This window comes from Onychostruthus taczanowskii, unplaced genomic scaffold (genome assembly GCF_017590055.1).
Source record: "Onychostruthus taczanowskii isolate IOZ18803 unplaced genomic scaffold, ASM1759005v1 scaffold33, whole genome shotgun sequence".
Lineage (NCBI taxonomy): Eukaryota > Metazoa > Chordata > Aves > Passeriformes > Passeridae > Onychostruthus > Onychostruthus taczanowskii.
The window spans coordinates 3869759-3893863 of record NW_024500683.1 but is presented as its reverse complement, the minus strand read 5'-3'; the positions used below and the strand labels follow the sequence as shown (position 1 = coordinate 3893863).

The 24105-nt window shown below is 34.4% G+C and overlaps 1 protein-coding gene across 1 annotated transcript in view; it reads left to right on the top strand.

The window, feature by feature from the left end:
• ADGRB3 (adhesion G protein-coupled receptor B3) overlaps nucleotides 1–24105 on the top strand; it is a 439699-nt gene that overhangs the window by 160690 nt on the left and 254904 nt on the right. The window contains exons 2-3 of the mRNA XM_041410625.1: nucleotides 13036–13146; nucleotides 18287–18448. Of these exons, the coding sequence (XP_041266559.1) occupies nucleotides 13036–13146; nucleotides 18287–18448 (273 nt within the window). The remainder of the gene's footprint in view (nucleotides 1–13035; nucleotides 13147–18286; nucleotides 18449–24105) is intronic.

Below are 24105 nucleotides of genomic sequence, written 5' to 3'. Positions count from 1 at the left end.
AAATATTGCCCAGATCCTCAATTTATAAATCTTTTAACTCAGAATTCCTAAGCTATGTTTTGACTACCAGGTTAGGTAATTAAATAACCATGGAAATAATGCATCTCTCCAACTTTTAGTCTCAAGTCTGGGTCTACAGCTAGTTTTTGAAACTGGTGTGGGATTCAAAATTTGCTTCAACTACAAATACCAGATAAGGGATTTATCCTTCCTTACACACACAAAAAAAGAGTTGTCTCTTGGGTCAGGTGGGGTTTTTTTAAGTTTTATTTAGGTACTTTGAGTAGCATCTTCTCTTCAGACTAAAATTTGTGTACTTCTCTATTGCTACAGGCATTTGTTCAGAAGAGTACCAGTTCTCCAGTGGTCCCGTGTAATAATTTTACTCTGCACAAATGTTTTATTATTTTTAATAAATTCTTGCTCTTTTAGCAAGCTGCCCAGGCCCTGTCATGGAAATGTTTAAAAGATGCAGTGGCTGATACTCTTAACTGCAGTTTAGTACATACCCAGTGAATACAACCATAACATTTCAAGTCAGTAACAATGACGGGCCTTGGAATAGTAAGAGAACGGCAACAAGAAAAACATTGTCCCAACTGGCACTTTGTCTCCTGGATTATTGCATTGTCTCATTTTTAATACTGGGAATAATTTATTGTGATTACATTTTTAAAAACTGCTACTTAGAGGCAAATCCAAGCTGACCTCATCATGAATAAGGATTTAGTGAAATCACTCTTTAACTAGCTGCAATTGTTCCTGTAATCTAAAGCATTAAATAGTATGGATATGGAGAAGAATCCTCATGATCTAACAGAACATACAGTTAGAAGCTAGAAAATCATTATTATGGCTCTGGCAGTCCTGTGTTCTTCTCAAAACCAGATAAATTAATCTGTCTGGAGCCAGTTCTGCTCACACAGCAGTTATATGCACATTTAATTCTGTTATTTCATTACTTTTGATTTACACTGGTGGAGGTCAAAGTATTGTAATTTGTAGGTAATGTTACTCTAATGTATTAAAACCACAACATGACGTAGAATAAAATAGACAAGTCTATTCTTTTGATAATGGCAAATCACTGAAATGCACCATAAAGTGATCAAAATTATATATGCTAACTCAGATTACCAGTATAGGGGGCTGTATGTTAGCAGTAACGACTTCTTTTTGGACAAAATCTGTTACATAAAAAATTGCTTCTTCACGTCTTTTAGGAACCTACAATGATTTTTGAAAAGCATAAATTGCATGAAAGGACAAAATGGAAACATCTGTTCTATGGTCCAAATTCTATACATGTGCAGTTATATGGCATCAAGCCCTTTTCCCTGAGGTAGACCTTGTGCACGCCGGCTATGCTTTGGAGATGTTTTACATATGTTAGCATGTGGGCATTTGTATAACCACATCTTGCATCAATGGGTTCTGCTGTCATCCTGGGAAATAAACTTCTCTGACTGCCAATGTAAGTATCTTGAGTCCAGAGTCAGTTCTGGCACAGAGCACTCCAGTTCAGTCAGGCTTTGCAGACCTATTGCTGCATTACTTTCAAACCTTCATTAAAACTAATGGCACGTTACTTTTATAGCCTAGGATTCCTTAAACAGATTTTAGTTGAGTGTGCTACTTATATATTAAAGAAATAATGATTTTTAAAAAACAAAAATGTATTTTCATTTGCAGAAAATTGTTGCTAAAATCATTTGACTTCAGTCTGTAGAACTACTTTATTTATTCTGAGATGTAAATGAATATCAAATTGAAGTATCTTTTTAAATAAAAACAGAAACTTAAATATATCTGGGAAAATGCAAAAAAAAAAAAAATATTCCACAAGATCAATACAAAATGAGCAGTCTGTATTAGGTCTAAAGCTAGGACTTTTTTTCTGGTCTTTTGAGAACTGCTTCCTTATGAGCTTCAGCAGAAGCTTTTCAGCCTACTCAACCTGCTCTTGATGACATGCTCTCAGCTGAATGCCGTATAACTTTTGTGGTCTGGGTTGTTGTCTCATTTTTCTGGACTTATGATCTCCTCTGCCGTATTATTTTTTTGAAGTTACCTGTTAGTCACTTAAGTGAATATGAAATAAATCTAATCTGTTCATTATGGTAGTAGTGTTGGCACCATGGTCATCTAAGTACATATCTATATTTCTGCTGTTGGTTGGACAGCCAAAATAAGTCTCTAGTGAGCATAATTTAATTTATTGATTCAGAATTTTTTAATGTAAATATTCCACTCTACATGCCTACAGTGGACTTCTTTCAGGTAACTAAATAATTAGGATATTTTCAGAGAGCTGACACAAAAGAGACAAAGGCCTAATTTGAGAAAAATTCAATTTTTTGTTTGAAAATAGCTTTGTATAAAAGCTGTTTTATTGAGCTCTGTAGTGAACCCATTCTTTTCCAGCCCTTTCTAGGCAGCAGCATACAGTCATTTGGAGAGATTTGTAGGCTATCTGTGGGCAGTTGTGTAACCAGCACTGTAGATTGTTCAAAAAAAGGTTTCTAGTTAGGAGCAGTAGGATGAGATTCAAGTCTCTTAGAGACCATGATATATATCCAAGTTACAGATCTCTAGCTGTTAAGGGAAAGTCTGTTTGCTCTAAGTAAAACATAACGAGCTACAGACTTCTCCAAATTATATTAGGTTTTTTTATGTCCACAAGCAATAGGTCATTCTGAGAATGCATTTATGTAAGTTACAGTCATAGATCCCAGAGTAATGAGTATTGCAAACTCTATATTCTAAGTCCAGAACTAAACACCTTCACTGAAAAAAAATCCCTGCTTGCAATCTCCATGCATTCATATATCTTGACTATTGGCATAATTTCTGCAAGTGATGGTCCTTGGTGAGCTAAGACAGCTTTTAGGTAGCCACATTGCTTGTTATGCTGACAAGCTTAAATCAATTATGTAAGATGTATCCTATATAGCCATCATGGAATAGACACTTCTGAAAGAACCTTATTATTGAGATGTGTAGAAGAAGCTCTATAGAGTACACTTCAGTTAATCATTGTGGAGGTCAAAAGGTATAGATTGCTGCAGAATATTTGTAGGACATGCATGAGAATTTTAAGTGATTCAAGTGTGTAATATTATGCCAGAATGTAGGAATAATAAGAATACTAAAATCAATTAGTTTGACACTTATTGATGAAAGACAAGCATGCTCTTCCACCTCTGAGTATGTACCACTTGAGTAGTGCCATCCCCATGATTTTCCCTATGAATATCAATGTTGTGTCAACTAGATTGTGTTTTCTATTACTCTGTAATTTAATCAGTGATGCAGCCCAGAAGGTACTTTGGTATGACAGAGTAGAAATCTCTGGCATGGCATTTTAAAAATTAAAAAAAAAAAATATGTATTTTGCAAAAGCCAGCATTATATTGATGGGTCTCAGGGTAATCTATGTGCTTGGTAGACCTGTAGAGCATCATAGTCTCACTAATTGTAATGGATTCATCTGCTCAATCCAGTAAAGTGCTGGTCCTGTGTTAAGAGTAGTACACCATGATCAGATGGATTATGCCTCTGGAATACATCTGCTCCTAGGTCAAATTTTCTGCTTTTGTTTTTTATTTTTTTAAATTTTATTTTATATTGTGACATAGGGTATTTCTTCTCATATTAAGTAGGTGAGAAATTCTGCACCTCAGTTGCTCTTTAATGCAGGCTTCAGGGTGAACTTCTGTGAGAGGTGTTTGCCAAACTGTGCTTTGTTTAGCTCAGATCTGCAGCTGAACTGTTAGTTTGCTTTTACAGAAGCATTGCATGGACAACACCTGTAAAATAAGCCATGGTACTCTCTGACACTGGCCCATAGAGCTAGGAAGAACATGTTAGCAGATGCACTGAGATACTTTTTTCAAGTGTGGATTGTGCAATAAGAGTCAAGGAGAGCATTGGGTTTTAGCCTCAGTAAGATATTTGACTCCTTAAAAACATTAAATTAATTGCTATGTTTGACACTTAAATCAGAATTTCAGAGACATAGAAAAGTCCTTTTACTAAAGCCAGTGAAAACATCTAATGTATTTCCAAAAAATCCCAAAATATGCAGGTCCAAGAGATTTTCACTGATAGTTACTGGTTAGATCTCTTGTGTGTCTTCCTACTTAAAATCCCGTGCGTGTATTTCTGAAGGAAGGATTTAGATTTATTTTAAGATTCAGTTTTAGTTATTTAGCATTGAAACAGGCTCTCTAGGGAAGTGATGAAGTCACCATCCCTGAAGTGTTGAAAAAATGTGTGGATATGGGCACTCAAGGACATGGTTTAGAGGTGAACATCATAGTGGTGCTGGGATGATGGTTGGATTAGGTGATTTTAGAGGTCTTTTCTGATCTTAACAATTCTATGATTCTATGATTGTGAAAATTTCATCTGAGGTTTAAATTTGAATCACTTGTTTTCCTCTCATTTGTGTTGTCTTTTCCCATTAAGGGTATTCTGTTGACTGGAGAAGAGTTATTTATGACTTGTATTTAAGACCACAAGGAGTTCAGAGAGAATTTCAGAGAGGCAGCATAAGATACCTTTTAAGAGGTTTCAGGTCCGTTTTGGAAAGCACTGCAACACCCTTCCTATCAGGGTAGTGTGCCATACACAGATTTCACATGATGAGCTAGGTGGAATAATATGTTTGAAACTGCATGTGTGTTAATTAACCTGCAAGTGACAGTTAGCGAGGGCACATACCCTTGTGAACTGCTTACATAAACCTTTTAACTCAGAGTAGTAGGTCTCTTGTTTTGGTAAACACCTTCTAGTGCTCCTTCTCAGCTTACAAACTTTAGTCTGCCTGGCTGGAATGAGGCCATTTTACAACAGCCAAGGTTCTTGTCCTTCACTTTTATTCTTCTGTTCTCTGAATAAAACTTAGCAGCCATCCATGATGTCTGTATACAAAACAGTCAGCTTTGTGGTATCACAGATGATAAAAATGTAATGTGCAAAAGTCACATCCAGCAAGACTTCTTCCATTTTTATTATTTTCTCATAAAAACAATTTAGGAGACTTAAACAAGGACAAGAAAATGCTCTTAAAAAGGCATGCAATATAATTTGGCTTCACCTAGAAGCTTTACCATTCTAAAAAAAAAATCCATCCACACTCATTTTAACTGTTCTTAATGATTACAGTTTGCAGTACCTGTTACTTAAAATATTGATTCTTGTTCCTTCTCTTCATACAGCTTTAGAGTCTTTCACAGACTGTAAACTTCCGTATCAAAAATTCATAGGTAATTCATCTGCTATTTTAATGAGTGCTTCTATCATTTAGAAAAGATTAGGAAACCATCTGCAGAATGTCTGTGCTAAATAGTTGCAGAGCAAGGAAATAGTCTAGATGTCCTTGTGAGTCCTGCTTTCTACAGTTTACTTCTTTTTCAGTCTTTGCAGAACAGAAAATAAGAATTTTTGAATTCAAGAATAGCTTAGGAAATTACAGTTTATTCTAAGTCATCGTCTCTTGACTTTTAATAGTACAGAACAATAAAGAGGCACATACTAGCCTGTGTGTAATAACCATGTAGCTTGCTGCAGAAAAGAGAGCGTTTATATAAAGATGATGCCATTCTGAAATAACTCCTCCACTGGCTAACCATATCACTAATTCAATTAATTAAATATATGGCAAAACCAAAATACTTAATGCAGAAATAAAATTGTATGAAATATAAAGAAGAAATGAAGATATTGAAGAATTATTATTATACCATGATTTAAATTTTTAAAGGCTACACATGAATAAGTTATTAGAGTAGAAACATTCAAATGGTGAGAATACTACAAGAGAATGCATTAAAAGTGTTTCATTTTAAAAAGCAAAAATTTATAAAGGTAAGCTCCTGTGCTTTCATTCTTTAATGTGTTATTACATCCATGAATCTTTTGAGAGAACAGTATGGAATATGAGAGAATAACATACTGCTGAATTTACAGGATTTAAATGTTAAACTTGAAAATGTAAGGTGCTTTTTATCAGGATTGTTAATTTTCATTGAACACAACCATTTTGGGACGGATTGCTAGGGAAGTATTTGAATGGGAAAAAAGTGAACTACAGAGCATCTTCTGCCTGCCTGGCCATCACAATTAGAAATGTCAGATTTGGTAGATATAAAAAGGGGTGAAGCTACAGTTTGGGCTTCCATCCACTCCTCCTTTTCCTCTTTGTTTAGTTATAATTCTGCAAAGCCCATGTGAAAGCACACTACCTGCTATGGTGACATTTTGCATTCATTTTGAACAGGTATGAGTCACTTCACTAGATTTTTATGCTCAGTTTCTCCTGCCTAGGTGTATGGTGATGAGCAATTGGGGCCAGGAAGGCAAGTAATAGAGTTTGCACGGTTTCAACATTCTCTGCACATTGAAAATGAATAAATATTACATCTTTATGATATTCTTCAGTGATCAAATCTGTAACCATAAATAAACAGATCCCACTAAAGATAATGGCTGGCCAAGAGAGTCACTGCAGAGATGCACAGAGAGACAGCAGATTGCATTGCCATGAGAGTCCTGCTCCTTGGGATTTGTGCTATCATTTATATTTTAATTCAGTAATATTTCATTTCTTATGTCATTAAAAATACCAGCAGTAGTATTAATTCAAAGTTATGTCCTAGCAGTAAATGGGTCTCCCTAGAGATGAATATAAACTAATTACCTTTGTACAATATGTTGACTGTTTAGAATACATAATTGTTTTCCCTAATTTTTTGAGAGATGAAAGAAGGCATACGTCTATGTATTAGGATATCTCTGTCTACAAGAGAAAAGAAATCTTGTATCTAATTTCTTACAAATGTTTACCTGTCTTTTATTTGATAAAATGCAGTAATTTAGTACAATTTAAAAAATATACTGTGTTAGTAGAAATGCTTTTGCCTTTCGTATTTCCATTATCATAAAATCCTTTCTGTATTTTCATGAGTAATAGCATATTTTTCTCACTGTGTTCATGAATACAGCTCTGTTCAGATCTTAATTCACTCTCGTGAAAGAAATTATTCCATTCAGTTTGAAACTGATCAAAGCTCTTCTATACTGTTTTGGAGAGCCAAAAGGGGACTTTTTATGGGACCAGGATCTACGTAGGAAGTAAGCAAAGGCTGTTTTAAGAACGTTTTCCACATTCACTAAGAAGAGGTTCCCATGGAAATCTAATTCAGCTAATAGTTACGTTACCCTTTTGGCAACTTGCCTGCCTCATGAGGAAATATCATTTTAAGGGGTTCCCATAGAAAGCTATAGCTTAATCTGTACTGCAGAGTGATGGTATTCACTAATGCCCTGAAGCTCTGTGTCCTGCCAATGCAGCATTAGAGAACAAATGCTTCCTTGTGGGGCCTGGGTACTCTGCTACAGTGAAAATGCTCCTCAGATTTTCTTCTGTCTTACTGTAAGGGAAAAAAAACGCAAACAAACAGACACAAAAAAACCCCAAGAAGGCAAAAAAAGCCCTGCAATTTGTGTTTTATTAGTTTTGGGTGTTTTGTTGGGGTTTTAGTAATCTTCAGCTGTACAAAAAATAATTAAAAATAAAGAAGAAAACAAAAATCCCTCAGTCCTTTGAATATAGTGACATTTATTATGTATATATATATGAGAGCTAATTTTATAGTGAAAATGAAACAGAAAGTCACAGCTTCTTAAGTCAATGCAAAATTGTGCTTCGAAGTCAACACATATTCTGCCATCTAGTGACCAGACGAAATTGTACTGACCATTTGCCAGTGTGATGAGAAACCCCAAGTACTTTCACTGCTGTGTATCTTTGTGGGAGAACCTCTGAAATGGGCTAAAAAAAAATGTGCAGAAAACTTTTTCATGCTCTGGGAAGTCAGAAAATCATCAGATCTACTGAAATTAGTTAATATTGCAGCCCAAAATTTGATTTAAACAGACTGATTCTTTATATGTTTAGTCTTCTTTCTTCCTTTTCCCCTCTCCACCTCCCCCTTCACCTGCGACTTACATCAGCATTTTGCGTAATTTCTGGGAAAAACATTTGTGTGTAAGCACAGAGAGGATGCCATGCTACTGCATGTGAGACAGTTTGCATTATTGCGCATTCTGGCTGCAAGACCCATTCTGTTCATTCAGTAGTCAAGAGTAAATGAAAACACTTGTTTGGCTAGTTACCGTTCAGGAGTGGGTAGGGTAGCATGAATCACACTGCTGGAGCACTGTGGGTGAAAGAAAATGACAGTCACTTTGGGGAGTCGACTGCCTCTTTTTGCTTTTAAGGTTCTGAAAAGCTTTCAGGAAACTGCTCTACTTGGTTCTATACAAGCTGACGACACTTAGCAACTCTCAGAAGTTCCTTGACATTGTACATGTCCTAAGGGGGTAACCCTACATGTCTCAGAACCACATTTGGATTTTTTTTAGTTCATTTATGATGTCATCTCCAACTTCTATGATGGAAAAGGCTTTTTGTATTAATGCCAGTGTGTCCTACACCATAAATAGCACAATTCACAGTAGATGGTACACCTTAATACATTTATCCCATGAAGTTCCCATGAAATGTGATAAAAAAAATAGACATAAAAGCCAGACCAACATGGCTTATAATGTCATCTGATGACTAGGATATATATGTAACAAATATATATATTACAAATATCATAAAACAGCCTTAAAATCTGTTTGATATTTACCTTAATTTTAAAGAATATCCACGTGTCAAAAAGCAAAGATTTGGTGTGTAGAACCTTGCAAATCTGGTATTTTTCTTTTGTATTTCTCAGTTGTCCTAGTTTGCATTTGTACACTGTTAACAGTTTTTTTCTTCTTTATCCCTACAGAGAGCACATGGCACTTCTTTCCTCTTCTAAAAATGCACACCTACAGTGGCCGCAAGATTTTAGCTTCTCCTCTAAAAACTAAAAAGGTTACTCAATAGGAATAAAAATTCCCATAACATAACGTAACATAACATATAACATATAACATAATATAACATAACATAACATAACAATAAAGGTAAAGCCAATGGAACTAGTGATAAGAGCTGTAAATAATACCAAACTGTAAACTTCAGAATTGCAATCTTTTATTCTGTCCAAGAAGGCATGCAACTATATTGCATGCCTCAACTTATATGTAAAATGAACTAATGGAATCAGATAATCATTCAGGTTGGAAAAGCCCTCCAAGGATCATCAACCTTTGACCAAACACCACCATGCCATAACTAAACCACAGCACTAAGTGCCATGTCCAATAATTTTTTAACACTTCCAGAGATGGTGGCTCCACCACCTCCCTGGTCAGTCTGTTCCAATGCTTAACCAAATGATACGTGACATCCATATTAAAATGTATGCATCACTAAAATGCTTTAAGTATTGATCCATTATGAGCAGCTAAGGAGCAAAAAATAGGCATCCTGTTGCAGTGATCTCTTGTACTTCCATAGCCACCAAAGGACCACTGACAACAGAATAAATTCTTTTAGCAGATAACTAAACCTGAGGTTGTCTTGCACAAATGATTGGAATATGTTATGATTTATTATAAGTCTTGGTCTGGTTAAAATTATTCAAGGTTCCCCATAATGGTATTTTTATTTACATTTTGAGATATTTATGGGTTTTTTCTTCATGCTGTGTAGATTATAGCATTAACAATGTAATAAAAAGGCTTAAAACTCTTGCATGTTTCCAGGCCTAACTCAGAGTCACACTGTCCATTTCTGAATTAGACCATGCACCTATTTGTTGTTGAAGGGATTTGCTTTCCTACTGTATTTAATGAGACAATATGTTTAATAACAATGTTAGAGATAAAAGCAGAGAAGAATTGTCCTGTTTCCTAAATAAAATTTAGGACAGACATCACCAAAAAAATTCTCTTCAGAAACTAATATCTACAAAAATACCTTTTTCTGGGTTAGAAAACTTATTTTCAGCAGCAAGAACTAGGTAAGAAGAGTGAGAATGATAAAAATTAATTTACTCAGAATGTCAATTCAAATATCCAATATTATATCCAGATATCAGGTCTTGGATCACACTGACTTGACCTTGCAGGACGCCTCTATGCCAGATAGTGCCTACATTAGGATGATTCTTACCACCTTTCCTACACAAACAGATCCTTGAGATTTCTGTGCCATTTAGTCATACTCTAGGCTGACTTGGGTTATAATGCTTTCCGAGCCCAGAAAGCATTTAGATACTGCCTCTCTGTGAAGTATTGAGGTAAAAAAAACCCTGCATAATGGAGTTTGCCTTCTGTGTTTATTACCTAGGATCTGAAAATGAAGGAAAGTTTCATTCTATTTAGTATTTATTGTAAACTTAAGTAATGTATTATATTAAAAATGCTTCATAAAAATACATTACTCTTAAGCTTCTTTAGATTAAACAATTTTGTCTTTGTTTGTACTTATACACAGAAAGTGGACATTTCTGATCCCATTACAAAAATGCACTTGACCCTTTTTTTTTCTTCTCTCATGAGGTCTGAATTTTAATGAGGTCTCACCCATGCCAGTACACTGCATTTCCTGGTACCGCTTTTGTTCTCATATGGCATTTGGTTAAATACTTCAGCTGAATATGAAAATAATAGCATTGCATAAGTCTGGTTCCATTTTTTTGCTAAAACTTGTAAAAATATTTTTATCTGGGTAATGAAAAATTTATCTTTAATATATACTTGCTATATAAATGCTTAGTATATCAAAGGGAGATTAGCTGAAAAGTGCATCTCAAAGATCATCAGCAATAGTTAAAGTGAACTGAAAATATGTTGTTGCTTAAGTAGAAAAATGAAAAAAACTGAGGCATAATCATGCTGAGGGGTATTTGTAACTCCATCATTATGACTGGAGCTACATCAGGTATTATCCACAATGCAGAGAACTGATCTCCCAGACATCCCTTTGCCTCTTCAGGACGCTGAAGAGTGAGTGCCCTGTCCTGCAGGACACTGCATGTGCCCGCACCCAGCACAAGATGCTGCAGGACTAGAACCAGAACATTCACCACCTCCCTGTATGCCTCTGGAAAGCCTTCCTCTAGCAAAGGTCTCCCATTATTGCACTCTGTAACTTAAAAAGTAGAACTAAGTCTTCTGCAAGAATGGTGCCATACCCTCTAAATTGCCTGACAAGCAGAGATCATGCAGGCAGCAGACTCAGAGTAAACATGCCTTGCTGTGACAGCCTCTTCGGGGGAAAAGCTATGTAAAGTCTCCTGCCATTACAATGCTATTAATTACAGTTTAAATGTGTCATCTGTACTGCACCTTGTAAAAATGGTAAAAATATTCTAATCACAATTTGCATTAGAATATTAATTGTAATAAGAGATTTTCCACAGTATAAAACTCTATCTTAAATCAGAGGAGCTGTAGAAGAGGTGCATTTTGTAAAAATTTATTCATAAATTTTTAACACACATATGGATATATACACATACATATATATATATTATATATTCGCATGTGTGTATATACATATGTAATTTAATTATATTTATTTCTGGGATGTATTAAAATGTTGAATGTTTAATCCTCAAAATATATTTTATTAATTATATTTTTAAATATTCTCTTTAGAATATGAACTGCATTGCTGTTCTCAAATGGATAATTAAATTTATATTTTAAGTGGTGCCAGTAATGAATATTTACAAAAAGAAACGCTAATTTGGAGAAATACATGAATAGTTCACTAGAAAGGAAAAAATCTCTTTCTTCTGATTGACCCCTTAAAAAAAAAAGTTTACCTTTTATTATTTCTTTAAATAGCTAATGTTTTAAATTATTTATCAATACAATGTGTTTGCAAATAATATTTATTAGGGATATTTACATATCATATAATGTTTTATATGATAAAGAGGCAGAAAGGTAAGTTTTATTATCTTCATGCCTTTACAAACTGGTGAGAATTTTGAATTTTGCATTTGCAAGGTAACCTTCCAGCAGAAAGGTATTTTTTAATGTTTGTGTTCCTCATGTTTCAGACACCTTCTGCCTCATCAGAAACTTTATGTGATTGTAGTTGAAGTAGTTTCAATGTTAACCCATATTTCCCAGCACACGCTTCCTGAATTAGAGTCCCAGTTTTTGGGGTTTTTTTTCAGAATATTTAGCACTGAGCTGAAGACAGCTGTGTGTGCCTGGGAGGATCGTAGGAAACTGTGCTGAAGACACAGCAGTCCCCCTCTAAGTGCAAAAGACTTTCTGCATTTCATTACAAAAATGAAAAGCAGAGCTAAGGTAGAAGTCTAGGAGGTTTGCACAGGACAAAAGAGGGTAAATGACAGCAGTGATAACAGGATAAACAACTCAAGCATTCGTCTCTCACACTCTGGGGCTTGATGTCACTGATTTTCCATTGGTTTTCCCTATTGAAATCAACGTGGAGAGTAAGATACAATCTATTGTCTTTTTAACTGAGAGGTTTCAGGATGGAAAGAGATCACAAGCACTTGTTCTGCTGTATTCAGCCTAAAAATTAAACAGTTCATTGGCTAAATTATTATAATTTCCCATTGCCACCATTCCCAAAGATGACTTTTTATCTCTGTTGAAGGCTTCATCAGCCTGAAAGATGAGTGCAGAAATAGAAGTCCTCTGAAGGAGCAGCAGGGTCTGCCACAAAACAGAACAGCAATGTCTAACACTGTCACAGTAATTTTCTGGTGTTGTTTGCACGGATTTAAAATAAAGGAATAGAATGTCTGCATTTGAATAACTGTTTTTGTCCCATGTCATACAGCTAATTGATAGAATGTGTCACTACATTAAATGTTGGTTCATAAAATAAAATCGTATTGGAAAATGTGCAGACATAAATTTAAGTATTTATTGAAAGCTGAGTGTAGCAAAGTTAAGTTGATATTAACTGCCATGATCACTTGCCTGACTCTTGCCAGCAACTTCCAGGTATGTTTAGGAGCATATTGCATGAGACAGTATGTGTCTTTTGAGAAATGTCTACACACAAGCTTTCATAAACCTTTATTCTGTCTTTAGAATTTGGAATGATGGGAGATCATACAATTAAAAGTCAGCGACCTCGATCTGTTCATGAGAAAAGGGTCCCTCAGGAACAAGCTGATGCTGCTAAATTTATGGCACAAACTGGTAATACATCAGTTACATTTTTTCTATTTACTGTTGTTAATTTTAGCAAGACCACTGCATGTTTCCATAATCTTTTGCTGCATATTTGTCAGTTTTCTAAGCTGATACTTTTTTTGAATCATTTATTTTTTTTTCACCAGTTAAAGTCCATAAATAAAGTAGCTAAGAGTTAGGTAGATGATGCAAAAACATGCATTGTGAATGTGAATACTGAATCATTTAGTGTAAGCATGAATTGCTTTAGTAGTAAAAGCAGTCTCACATGTACAAAACATAGGACAGCTCACCGTGACATGTTAACTTTTTTTCAAAGACGTTAAGAACATGCTTCAGAATTTCTTTATAAATAGACTGTCTAATCCCAGCTTTAGGCTTTTATCAAATTAATTAATTACTGGGGTGACTTTAATGTGCATGCATTCAGCATTTGCTATCTTTGGCCCAGCACGATGCTCTGTTCTCTAGTTTCCAGATTCATAATTGCTAAATGAAATTGGCCGTAAGTAGTTTTTAATTGAATGTGCAAATTATCTAGCAGTTTTTCATCTAAAACATATTTTCTAATTTTGTTTGAGCAACTTCATCTTCTTTATCTAAAGATACCAAGATGATATTGGAAACCTGGAACTGAAGTAATTAAAAAAAAATAGACTGATTAGCCTGTTTACCAACAGTTACCACAGCTGTCTTTGAGGTCAATGATAAAATTTTAGTGGTGAGTTGAATTAAGCTCTCATACACCAAAACTACTGCCCATTTTGACTTCAGTAATGATCCATGTATCTGTTGGTAAAAGCTAACTCTTTATTGGTACCCTACACACTTTATTCCAGTGAGTTACTGAGTTGACAGTCTTGTGCCCCATAATTGTTGTATGGATTTCAAACAACTTCCTCTGTGTCCCATAATGACTAACCTAGAATATACGCCTGCATCAGTTGCACATAATGCTTCCAGTTTTTATGCACTTCAGTAAAAGAGCTATACTTGCTTCTAGTTATGTTGCATGTTGACTTCCTTAGTGATAGGGTGCTTTACTTAACAGATTTGCAGAAATCGATATATTAAGCAATCTAAGTATAGCCAATCAGTGTAGATCTGTCTGATAACAAATTTAGAATGGGAAAAATTGTGTTTCCCTCATATTAATCTATAGTATTGCTTTTATGGCTAACTCCCAGGTACTACTGTAAGCAAATGCAGTGGAGGAAGGGAGCCTAGAATTCTCTAGGTCTCCATGCAGCTTTTGTTTAGGAAAGTAGAACTTATCACTTACATACCTAGCTCAGACATATAATGTTAGTTGCTTATTACGTAGAATAACACCTTTGCTTTTGTGCTGCTTCTTGAATTCATACAATTACTCAAAAAATAAGTAAAATTATCTGGGGTTTTTTTTTCCCATATAAATCATTAAATCTTTAATAATATCATGCAAATTTTGTATTTGATAATTTTTTGTCATGCATTGCAGTGCATCTATTCTGGGTGTTAGAGAGCTGCATTACAAGTGCAGCCCTTATACCATCACCTTCCAATACATTGTGTGTGTGGAGTGGGAGATGAGCGTTCAAAATTATACAGGATTGGTTTTCAAGGTCCTGTTCTGAAAGCATGTGAGATGTATGAGCATATAAATTTAGATGCCAGAGTTTGGTGAAATATATATTTTCCATGCTGCAGGTTAATACATTTTAAGTAATACTTGTGCTCTTTCTGAACATACTAATTTTCATCTCTTCATTTTGTTTTTCCTTTGTAGTGATCATTGCATATTTTCTTCACCTGTAATACATTCATTTTTCTTGCAATAAAATGATTGTGATATCTTCCTAAACTGATTCATAAGGTTTTTTTTTTTCCTAACATATCTATCTCATTAATATATCCACTAAGAAATATTATTAGTAATTGGTTACTGAGTTTATGGGGTTTTCTATTTTAAGCCTTGATATTTTATTTTGTGTAATAATGAAACGTAACAAAATGTTTGTATGTTTTTAAAAGACAGAGAGATAGGAATAAAGAAATGTCCTGGAAAAGATTTATGAAAACCATTTAATACTGTTCAAATTATGGACTTAATCCACCAAATTTTGCTGGAAATTGAAGAATTTTAAAATGTGTTATTAAAATATGCATTTTTTCTGGTTTTGGAGAGTATATGAAGCAGTAAAAACATTTATTAGAAAATACTGTGTGAATAATTTCTTGTTCTATATTTGTCATTTTGTGTTTGGACTGATCCTTCCCTTAGGTGTTTTGGGATTTAGAGAGTATAATGCAGGTAAGTTTTACACAGATCAATGAGGCCTTCCATACAGTAAGTTATGTTTCCTCTTACATGTCAAGCATCAGGGGAGATTAAGAGTTTGGTAGCTTGCTAAGAAATAAGTTGAGATTATATATTTAATATGATTAATATAAAAAATTGAGTTCTCAAATAACAGAAAACAAGAAGGTAAATAAAAAAGTAGCCTGTTCAAAATTTTCATTTCAGAAATAAAAAAGAACGGATAAGAGAAAAGCAAACAATGGAAGATATATTTGAAAATTATGTTACCACACTAGGTTTATTCCTGAAAATATAGCAGTCTTCATGGGCTGAAATTAAAATGGCAAATTAACAATTATATATATGTAAAGATATTTTCATTCTTTTAAATCTTTTATAATAAGTAATAATCATCCTGAAAGCAGTATAAAGTACTCTGAAAAATTAAAAATTACCAAAAAATCATAATGCATTATATAAAAGGAAGCAAAGCAGCTGGTGAGATAAGTGTGTTCTTTATTTTGTCTTAATTTTGCTCTTTTTTGCATTGCATTGCATGTTAATGTGGAGGATCTTCCTCCAGCAAATGTTTAAGCCTTCTTTACATATGATGACATATATTAAGTGATTATGCTTTTTGTGAATGAACAGTACATAACTTCTCAGAATTTCTAATAATTAATACCAATTTCAAAATTCACTCAATACATTCACACAACAGTCTGACAACAGCCTAATAATCATGTTGCTGTAATTTTCTATCATATTCCAAGGGTTAAGAGTAACATTTTTGTCACTTTAATATATATATTAAAAAAATTTTAACTTTACTTTCTGTATTTTATTAGCTGTTTTTCTGTCAACATGTCTGTGTTGAAAAATTGATTGTTTACATTGAGTATATGTAACTCTTTTACAAAGTGAGGAATATCTCAAGCAACATAGTTTAGACTTTTTCTGCTGCTTGACCTTTTTACTAAACAATTTTAACAAAGTCAAACTTCAAACATGTAGGAAAGGACAAAATTATTAGCCTAGAAACCCACAGTAATACAATTCTTTTTGCCATGCATATAGGGCTTATAGTACATATTTTAAAATTGTTAATGTCTACATACATATTAAATATATTTAGCATGTTATGTCATCTAACCTAAACCTAAGCCATCTAACTGCCTAATCAAAGTGCTAAATTCATGTCACAAGAACTGTTAAAACAATAATCAGTGATTTTTTTTTCACCTAACAAATAAAGAAAAGGACTACAAAAAACATTGGTGAATTTTTGTGTGTAGAAAGCTCATAATTTTGTGGTTTTCCATAGAAATTTTTAGAATTGCATATAATTTTATTAAAAACAGAGGGATTTGTGTGCTAATTATAACGCATTCTGTCTTTTTACTGAATACTTTTTTTTAAAGCATTGAATAGCCTCAGAATTGACTCTTAGAAGTCTAGCAGAAACAATCATTTTGCAAAGGTTTCATGCTTGACCTCTGGGGAAAAAAACAACCAAAAGAAAGACAGCTTGGAGAGATTCACAGATTTTTGGTAGAAAGCACAGTTTGAAGAAATAGCATGTCACTGCATTCTTGGAAGACAGCACCAGAATATTCCTGCTTTGCGGACAGTCCCTTGACTGTGATCAGTATCAGAACTTTTGGAAGACTAGAAGTATACTGAGATAACTGAAATTCCAAGCAAGCTCTTCAAGTCTGCAGATTTCATCATGCCACTGATTTTAAAACAGAAAATCCCAATTGTTTCAGAAAGGACTTACACTTAAAAGTCAAGCATGCACTAAGGATTTCAGCTGCCATTTTACATTACATGATGAATTTTAACAGAAGAAGCTAAACATCAATGAAAAATTATTTACTCAATTTTTTCCGTGAAGTATATTCACATTATTTTTGCATTTGCTTTCTGAGAATACTCAAGGGATCTATTTTTCTGGATAGGAATTCCTTTGGGAAAGGAATTCCCAAAGAATTGTGTATATAGCTGTTCATGAGAATTAAATTCAAGCATTCTTTCCAGAGCATTCATGCAAGAAAACTATATGCATTACCTGCTTTCAAAAAAAAAAAAAATTATTATAGCCCTCAAAAATTTAAAAAAAAAATTCCTCTTTTCTAATATACAGTATTAATAAATCGCATCTGACAATTTTGAACATAGTAGCATGTGTTACATGCAGTAATGAGGTCTGGCACACCCAAGAATTCAGCATACCTGTAGGTCAAAAGCAAGGAGTAAATTTATGCAGCACATTATCAAAGTTTCCATCCCACATTTCAGGTTAAATTTTAGTAAACAAAATGTTTTGCTTTGTCAGGGAACTTTATTGAAATGCTATATAACTCTGCTGAAGAAAATGTAATACTTTAGGGGCTGGGTTTTCTTCACTGGAATTCCCTTACTGGTAGGGCTCCTTAAACTGTTACTGAGCCCTAATTCTAGAGGGATAAGTATAAATATCAAAGACAAATCCTTTGCTATTATGTAAAAAGAGTTGTCTGTGTACTTACAGAATCCTGAGGTAGTGTTGTTTCTGAAGTGTTGAAGGGCAGTAGTTCTCATAGAGTTGTAAATGATGCTAAGACATCAAAGTGTTCCCCTGTGACAGGCGTTATGTGATTGCAGCATTGTAGGTGTCCTTGTTTTCTATTCATTGCACATCTTCACAGCTGCTTTACTCCATAAACCTTTAAATATTTATTTTGGTGTGGTACCTTTTTCTTTGATTTATAAGAGCAGACGATAATGAGCTTCAGCAAAAAAAACCAAAACAAAACAAAACCAAAAACCTGTATAATTAATACTTATGTCTATATTCATGTTTGTTTGTTGTCTTGAATACAGGTGAATCTGGTGTTGAAGAGTGGGCCCAGTGGAGTACGTGTTCAGTTACTTGTGGTCAAGGGTCGCAGGTGCGAACCAGAACTTGTGTATCACCTTACGGGACACACTGCAGCGGCCCTTTAAGAGAATCAAGGGTTTGCAATAACACTGCCCTCTGTCCAGGTAGTGTTAGCAGCCAATAAATAAAATTGTGGATGTTTTTGAACTGTATTATGATAAGAATTTGAAACTATATATATTTTATTATTATTATTATTATTATTATTATTATTATTATTATTATTAACATGGATTTCATAGGAGCATTTCAATTAAAGCAGAGAATTGTAATTCTATTCACCTGTGAATTTTTTTTTTTATGTAGGTTATTATTTTTATTTTCAGAACATTCAAGATATGGAACAAGGGCACCTTTTTTACTGACAGTTTCATATTTTTTTCTAAAAGTCTATATTCTCTAATTTTCACTCAGAAAAGAAAAGGTAGCATGAGTACAAAGACAAGCTAGGGAAGAAATCCAGATAATGAATACATTAAAGAGCAGACACTAATTAAGAGGGTGGGTTAACATATATTATTTTACACTGCAATTGTTTTCCCATTTAGAATTTTCCTTTAGGCAATGGGCAGACAATGTTCTATGCACAGTTATGTCTTCATGGACTTCCCTGTACATTGTTCTGGCAAGAAAGGGCAACAGCTACCTATCAAAGGAAAAAAGATCAGACAAAAGTAACTCTCTTACATCTGACACACGGTAAAGGTCATCAGTGTCTTGCATCACAGTTTTCTTACTCCTTTTGTCTGAGAGATCTGGACATCGTTGGAGTTCAGCAGTAGTTATACACTAAGGAGAAGAGACAGGCATATTCAAGTTAGTTGCTGAAAGGGCACATATTTCTTTAGACTCTACCTGTGGATCTATGATCGGAAGCAAGAGGAAAGGCATATGCCTCATGACTACATTGTTTTTCCTCTGCTGTGACTGAAATGCAAAAAAAAAAAAAAAGACTATATACCATCCTTCAGATGGTATATAGTACAAATTCAGTACAAATTCCTCAGGTCTCTGTAACATTTGATCCCAAGAGGGTGGTGAGCCATCTTCAGCTTCTGGGGAAGCTCAGTACATTTTTAAGGTAACTAAATTGTCATACACAGAGAAGTCTTGGACTTTATCTTAATGAGCAGTAATATGTAAAATCAAACTCTCATTTTGTTACTGTGTGTTGAAAAATAGCCAATGGGAAGTGCACGTGATCCCATCAGAGTTTGTGTATCAGCATTATAAGCATTTAGGGAGCCTCTGTAATGGAAGCCACTTACAAGATTGTCTCATGATGGTAACAAGAATTGCTCTCAACACCTAATGTTTTCTATTGTACTTAAGTTAATCAATTCACATGAAATTTTCTAATATTTCAGAGCAGAAATGCCAAGTTAGAGCTGAATTTTAATACTTTAAAAGTGGTAAAACTTTACACATGGAAGTGTTTCCATACAACAATGGCAGGTATTTCTAAAATATTTAGAGTAGCTTAGATTGTGCCAGAGGTGGGAAATAACTGCAAAACAACTCTCAAGTACAAAAAAAAAAAAAAAAAAAAAAAAAAAAAAAAAAAAAAAAAAAAAAAAAAAAAAAAAAAAAAAAAAAAAAAAAAAAAAAAAAAAAAAAAAATTGAAAGAGAAGAACTGTAAAAGAAATGAAAAAAACATTGCAAACAATCAAAGATAGATTTAAATATTCGAGGCTATGTGAAGAATGAACATGAAAACACAGTCCACCTCTCACAATTAGTTAGTTCTGCCTTATTTCTAGCTAATTAATATGAACTAAAAAGAGGAAAGAGGATTAAATCACCTAATTTTCAGAATTTTATCTTCATTCTCTCCAGAAAGGGATAATATGTTTTCATACAAAAACAAAGCAAAACAAAACAAAAAAATCCATGTAATGCAAAAACCATGGTAATTAATTTGCTGTCAAATTTAAACTGGAAAGAAGTTAATTCTTAGATATGTTATAGTCGAACAAACTTTTAACAATGCTCACCCTAAAACACTACTCCATATTTCTTGGGTCACAAAGGAGCTGTTTCTTTGTATCCTCATACTTCAGGATACAGCTTTTAATTTCCAGATACCCAGTATAAACAAAGGCTACCAATTCTTAGTGTCTGCACTGCCAAGATATTTCCTTTTTCAGCTCACCACAGCTGATTTTTATAATCTCTATGTATCTTAAGTTACCTTTCCTAAATAATGAGTCCTCTAGGCTTAATCTTGCATATTGTTCCATGTAGTTACAATACATTATTAATTTATGTTTTTCTCTGTCTGACTACAGGGTCACTACTGTGTAGCAGTGTGCAAGATTAGCAATTTAGAAATATGCTTTTCCTAGGCACTGCTCAATTAATTTTTCAAACATCCCTTAAATTACTAGCCCAAATATCCTCTGTCCTCATTCTGTTATGTATCCTGACTTAGAAAGTTGCATAGTTCCTGGTCCCTGGTCCATCCATAAAAAAAAATATATGGCCTGTATACTAGTGTATTTAAAACAGATGTTTGACAAAATGATTAGTAAAAGAATGGGGAGCATTGTGAGAGCTGGAATGTTCCCTAATCAAAAAGTTGCCCCTTCAACATAAAAAACATATGCAGAATGACCTACTGTACTTCATGCATCTATCGATAGACTTCAAAGGAACCTGTTAAACTTGCAAATACCAATGCAAAGCTTTCAGACTATTTTTTCTATTGCCTTTAGATATTCTTTATGTACACTTTAACATATTTTATGTCCAAGATACTCACTGGAATGTCAAGAGAACATATTTCTCTGTGATCTCACTTCCTGGAAAATTTGGAAAATGGGATTTGCCAGCTTCATATATATATGTATGTATTGGAATAGATATTTAAATTTCAAAATAGTATTACTGATAGTTCAAGCAAAATAATGAAGGAACCACTTTTTACATAATTTTTAGGTTATTTATATTTATTTCAGACCAATACTATTCTAGAGAAGTGCAGCATAGTAGACAACAAAACATAGCTCAGATTATTTTTATTGCCACTGGTCCTTTTGTGAGTGGAGACACCTCAAGATCCATTACTGCAGTGCTACTGATTCATTTCAGTTTAGTGAATAATTTCTAACACAGCTAAAACTTAAGGGGAAAGAGCATGGGATTTCCATGCCTGCAGATCATCTCAGCTTGTGTTTCTACTTCTCCATTGCCTTGAACACCATTTGCCATAAAATTTAGCTGTAGCTTAGCATTTTCAGGTTTATGGGTAAAGCAAGACATGGCAGGAGCAGGAATACACTAAGCCATTTCAAACATTTGTATTCTCAAATGGTGTACTTTGGCTGGTGTTATTTGCTAAGGTAGTTTTACTTAGCTCCCTTTTTTCTCTCCCTGATTTTATTGAAACAGGGCCTGACAAAAAGCTTGTCTGCATCTTTCTTAGACACCCCCTTTAAGCAGTGAAAGGCTGCATTAAGGTCTCCATGAAGACCTCTTTTCCAGGCTGGACAACCCAAACTCTTCTATCCTGTCTTCATAGGAGAGATGTTCCATCCCTCTGATCATCTCTGTTGCAGTGCTCTGGACCAGCTCCAACAGGTTCATGTCTTTCTATGCTGAGGATCCCAGAGCTGGATGCAACACTCCAAGTGGGGCCCCACCAGAGTGGAGTAGCAGGGCAGAATCTCCTCCCTCACCCTGCTGGCCATGATGCTTTTGGTGCAGTTGGGGATGTTTGGTTTTCTGGGCTGCAAATGCACAATGCTGGCTCAGGTCCAACGTCTCACTCATAAGCAGCCTGAAGTCCTTCCTTGCAGGGCTGCTCTCAATCCCATTATCTCCCATCCTGTGTTGAAACCAAGTTGCCCCCAAGCCATGTGCAGGACCTTGCTGAACCTAATAGCATTCACATGGGCCTGCTTCTACAGCTTGTCCAGATCCCTCTGGATGACATCCTGTCTCTCAGGTTTGTCAGTCACACCACTCAGCTTGGTGTTGTCTGCAGACTTGCCAAGGGTGCGCTCAGTCCTGCTGTCTGTGTCATTGATGAAAATATCAAACAGTACTGGGCCTACCTGCACCACGATGACAGCCATATTTTTTTCAATATCTGTTCCATTTAAGGCTGAACAAATCAAAAGCATTTAAACCCCAATAAAAATCTCACAAAATATGTTTGTAGGATGAAGGCCAGCATGGCCTAACGCCTCCTTCCCCTTCACAGCAGTTGTGTGTTGTGAACACTGTGGGTGTTCACTTCAACATGATTAGGTTCACAGAGTGGCAGAGAGATCGGAAAGATGCTTTGCAGTAATCCAAACTTGTTGTGCTAGCAATGTTTTTGACAGAGAAGCTGGCAATAATCTGAATATTTTTGTCCCAAATAATGAATCTTGCATCTGAAATTGTGTTATAGAAAACAGTAACTCCTCTGCGGGCCAGCTCTCCATCTGGTGTAATTTGGCATAGCTCATCTGGCTATAATTCATCAGATGCTATAGGGGATTTTTTTTGCATTTAGAAAATAGTGTTAAAGAAAGAAGATGTAAATAAAATACCAGAAAGAAAAATCAGGGGTAAGAAACTTTAAATTAAGATGTTCTTTTAAAGATAATTTGGATAATACTGGGCACTTCTGTAAAGTGTTGTTTTAGTGTTACGCCTATTCCATCCTTGATTTTGTTATTGGACTACTAGTTTCAGATATAAAAGTCTACAAATGCAAGAAGATGCTGTGGAAGTTTTACTTAATGAGATAAAATTTGTCGTGGAAGATGATTTTTGGCACAGCTTAGTTTAAACCACAAACAGATAGAGGCTGCTTTCAGTCCACCCAAAATGAAACATTTTGTTTTGGCTTATGTTTAGTTCCAAAATCACATAGGAATTGTTCTCTGTTGCTGCTAGCATGCAGTCAACTCTTGCCTGAAGGAATACACATCCTCTTGGTTAAAGACAGTACAATTCAGCAAATATTTTTTTAGTTCTCAAATAAAGACAACTAACTTAGAACATTTTGACAGCATGGAATCAAAATTCCAAATTAAGCAATAGGCTTAAGCTTGTATGTGCCCAGAAAAACTCCACTCTATGTCTACATAAATTCAAGACCTTTTCAATTTATTATTTTTCTAGAGAATAATCTTTTTAGAATTTGGATTAATTTTGTTTAGCTAAGTTATATGCTTTTTGTATATAAAATATATATAAAATCTTGTTGTATCTGAACATTTTAATCAACCGTTGTGGTATCAAGAGATGAAATTATGTCATATTTTTATTACTGGCTATTGTTTGGAATCTGATCTGACAAACTGTTTTCTCATTAATTTTGCTCATATGATAAAAAATTTGGAATCTTAGAGATGTGTCTGGATCTCTAATCTAATACCTTGCCAATGAGAAAAAAAAATTTCAATTATATAGCTGAATAAAAACAGCTGTAGAACTATAGTACCTGTTGAGAACAGGTGAAACTAAAAGAGTTATGGGCAGGTATAGTCATAAATGTACTATTTTTAGAAGTACAAGACTTTCTGGTTTTGACAAAAATGTCAAAAGTAATCAAGGTTTCTAAACTAACTAGTCTAAAATCTGTCATTTTAACATTAATTTGGACTGTTCCTGAGGGTTATTTTTTTTTAATATAGTGCAGATGGACATGATATTTGGAATAAGATAATAAGGATGTAGGATGTGGTCTTTTTTACCACTTTTACATGACCAGATGAAAACCTTTCATTGATTTAGCTGTTGTCCAGTGGGTTAAAATCTTCCCTG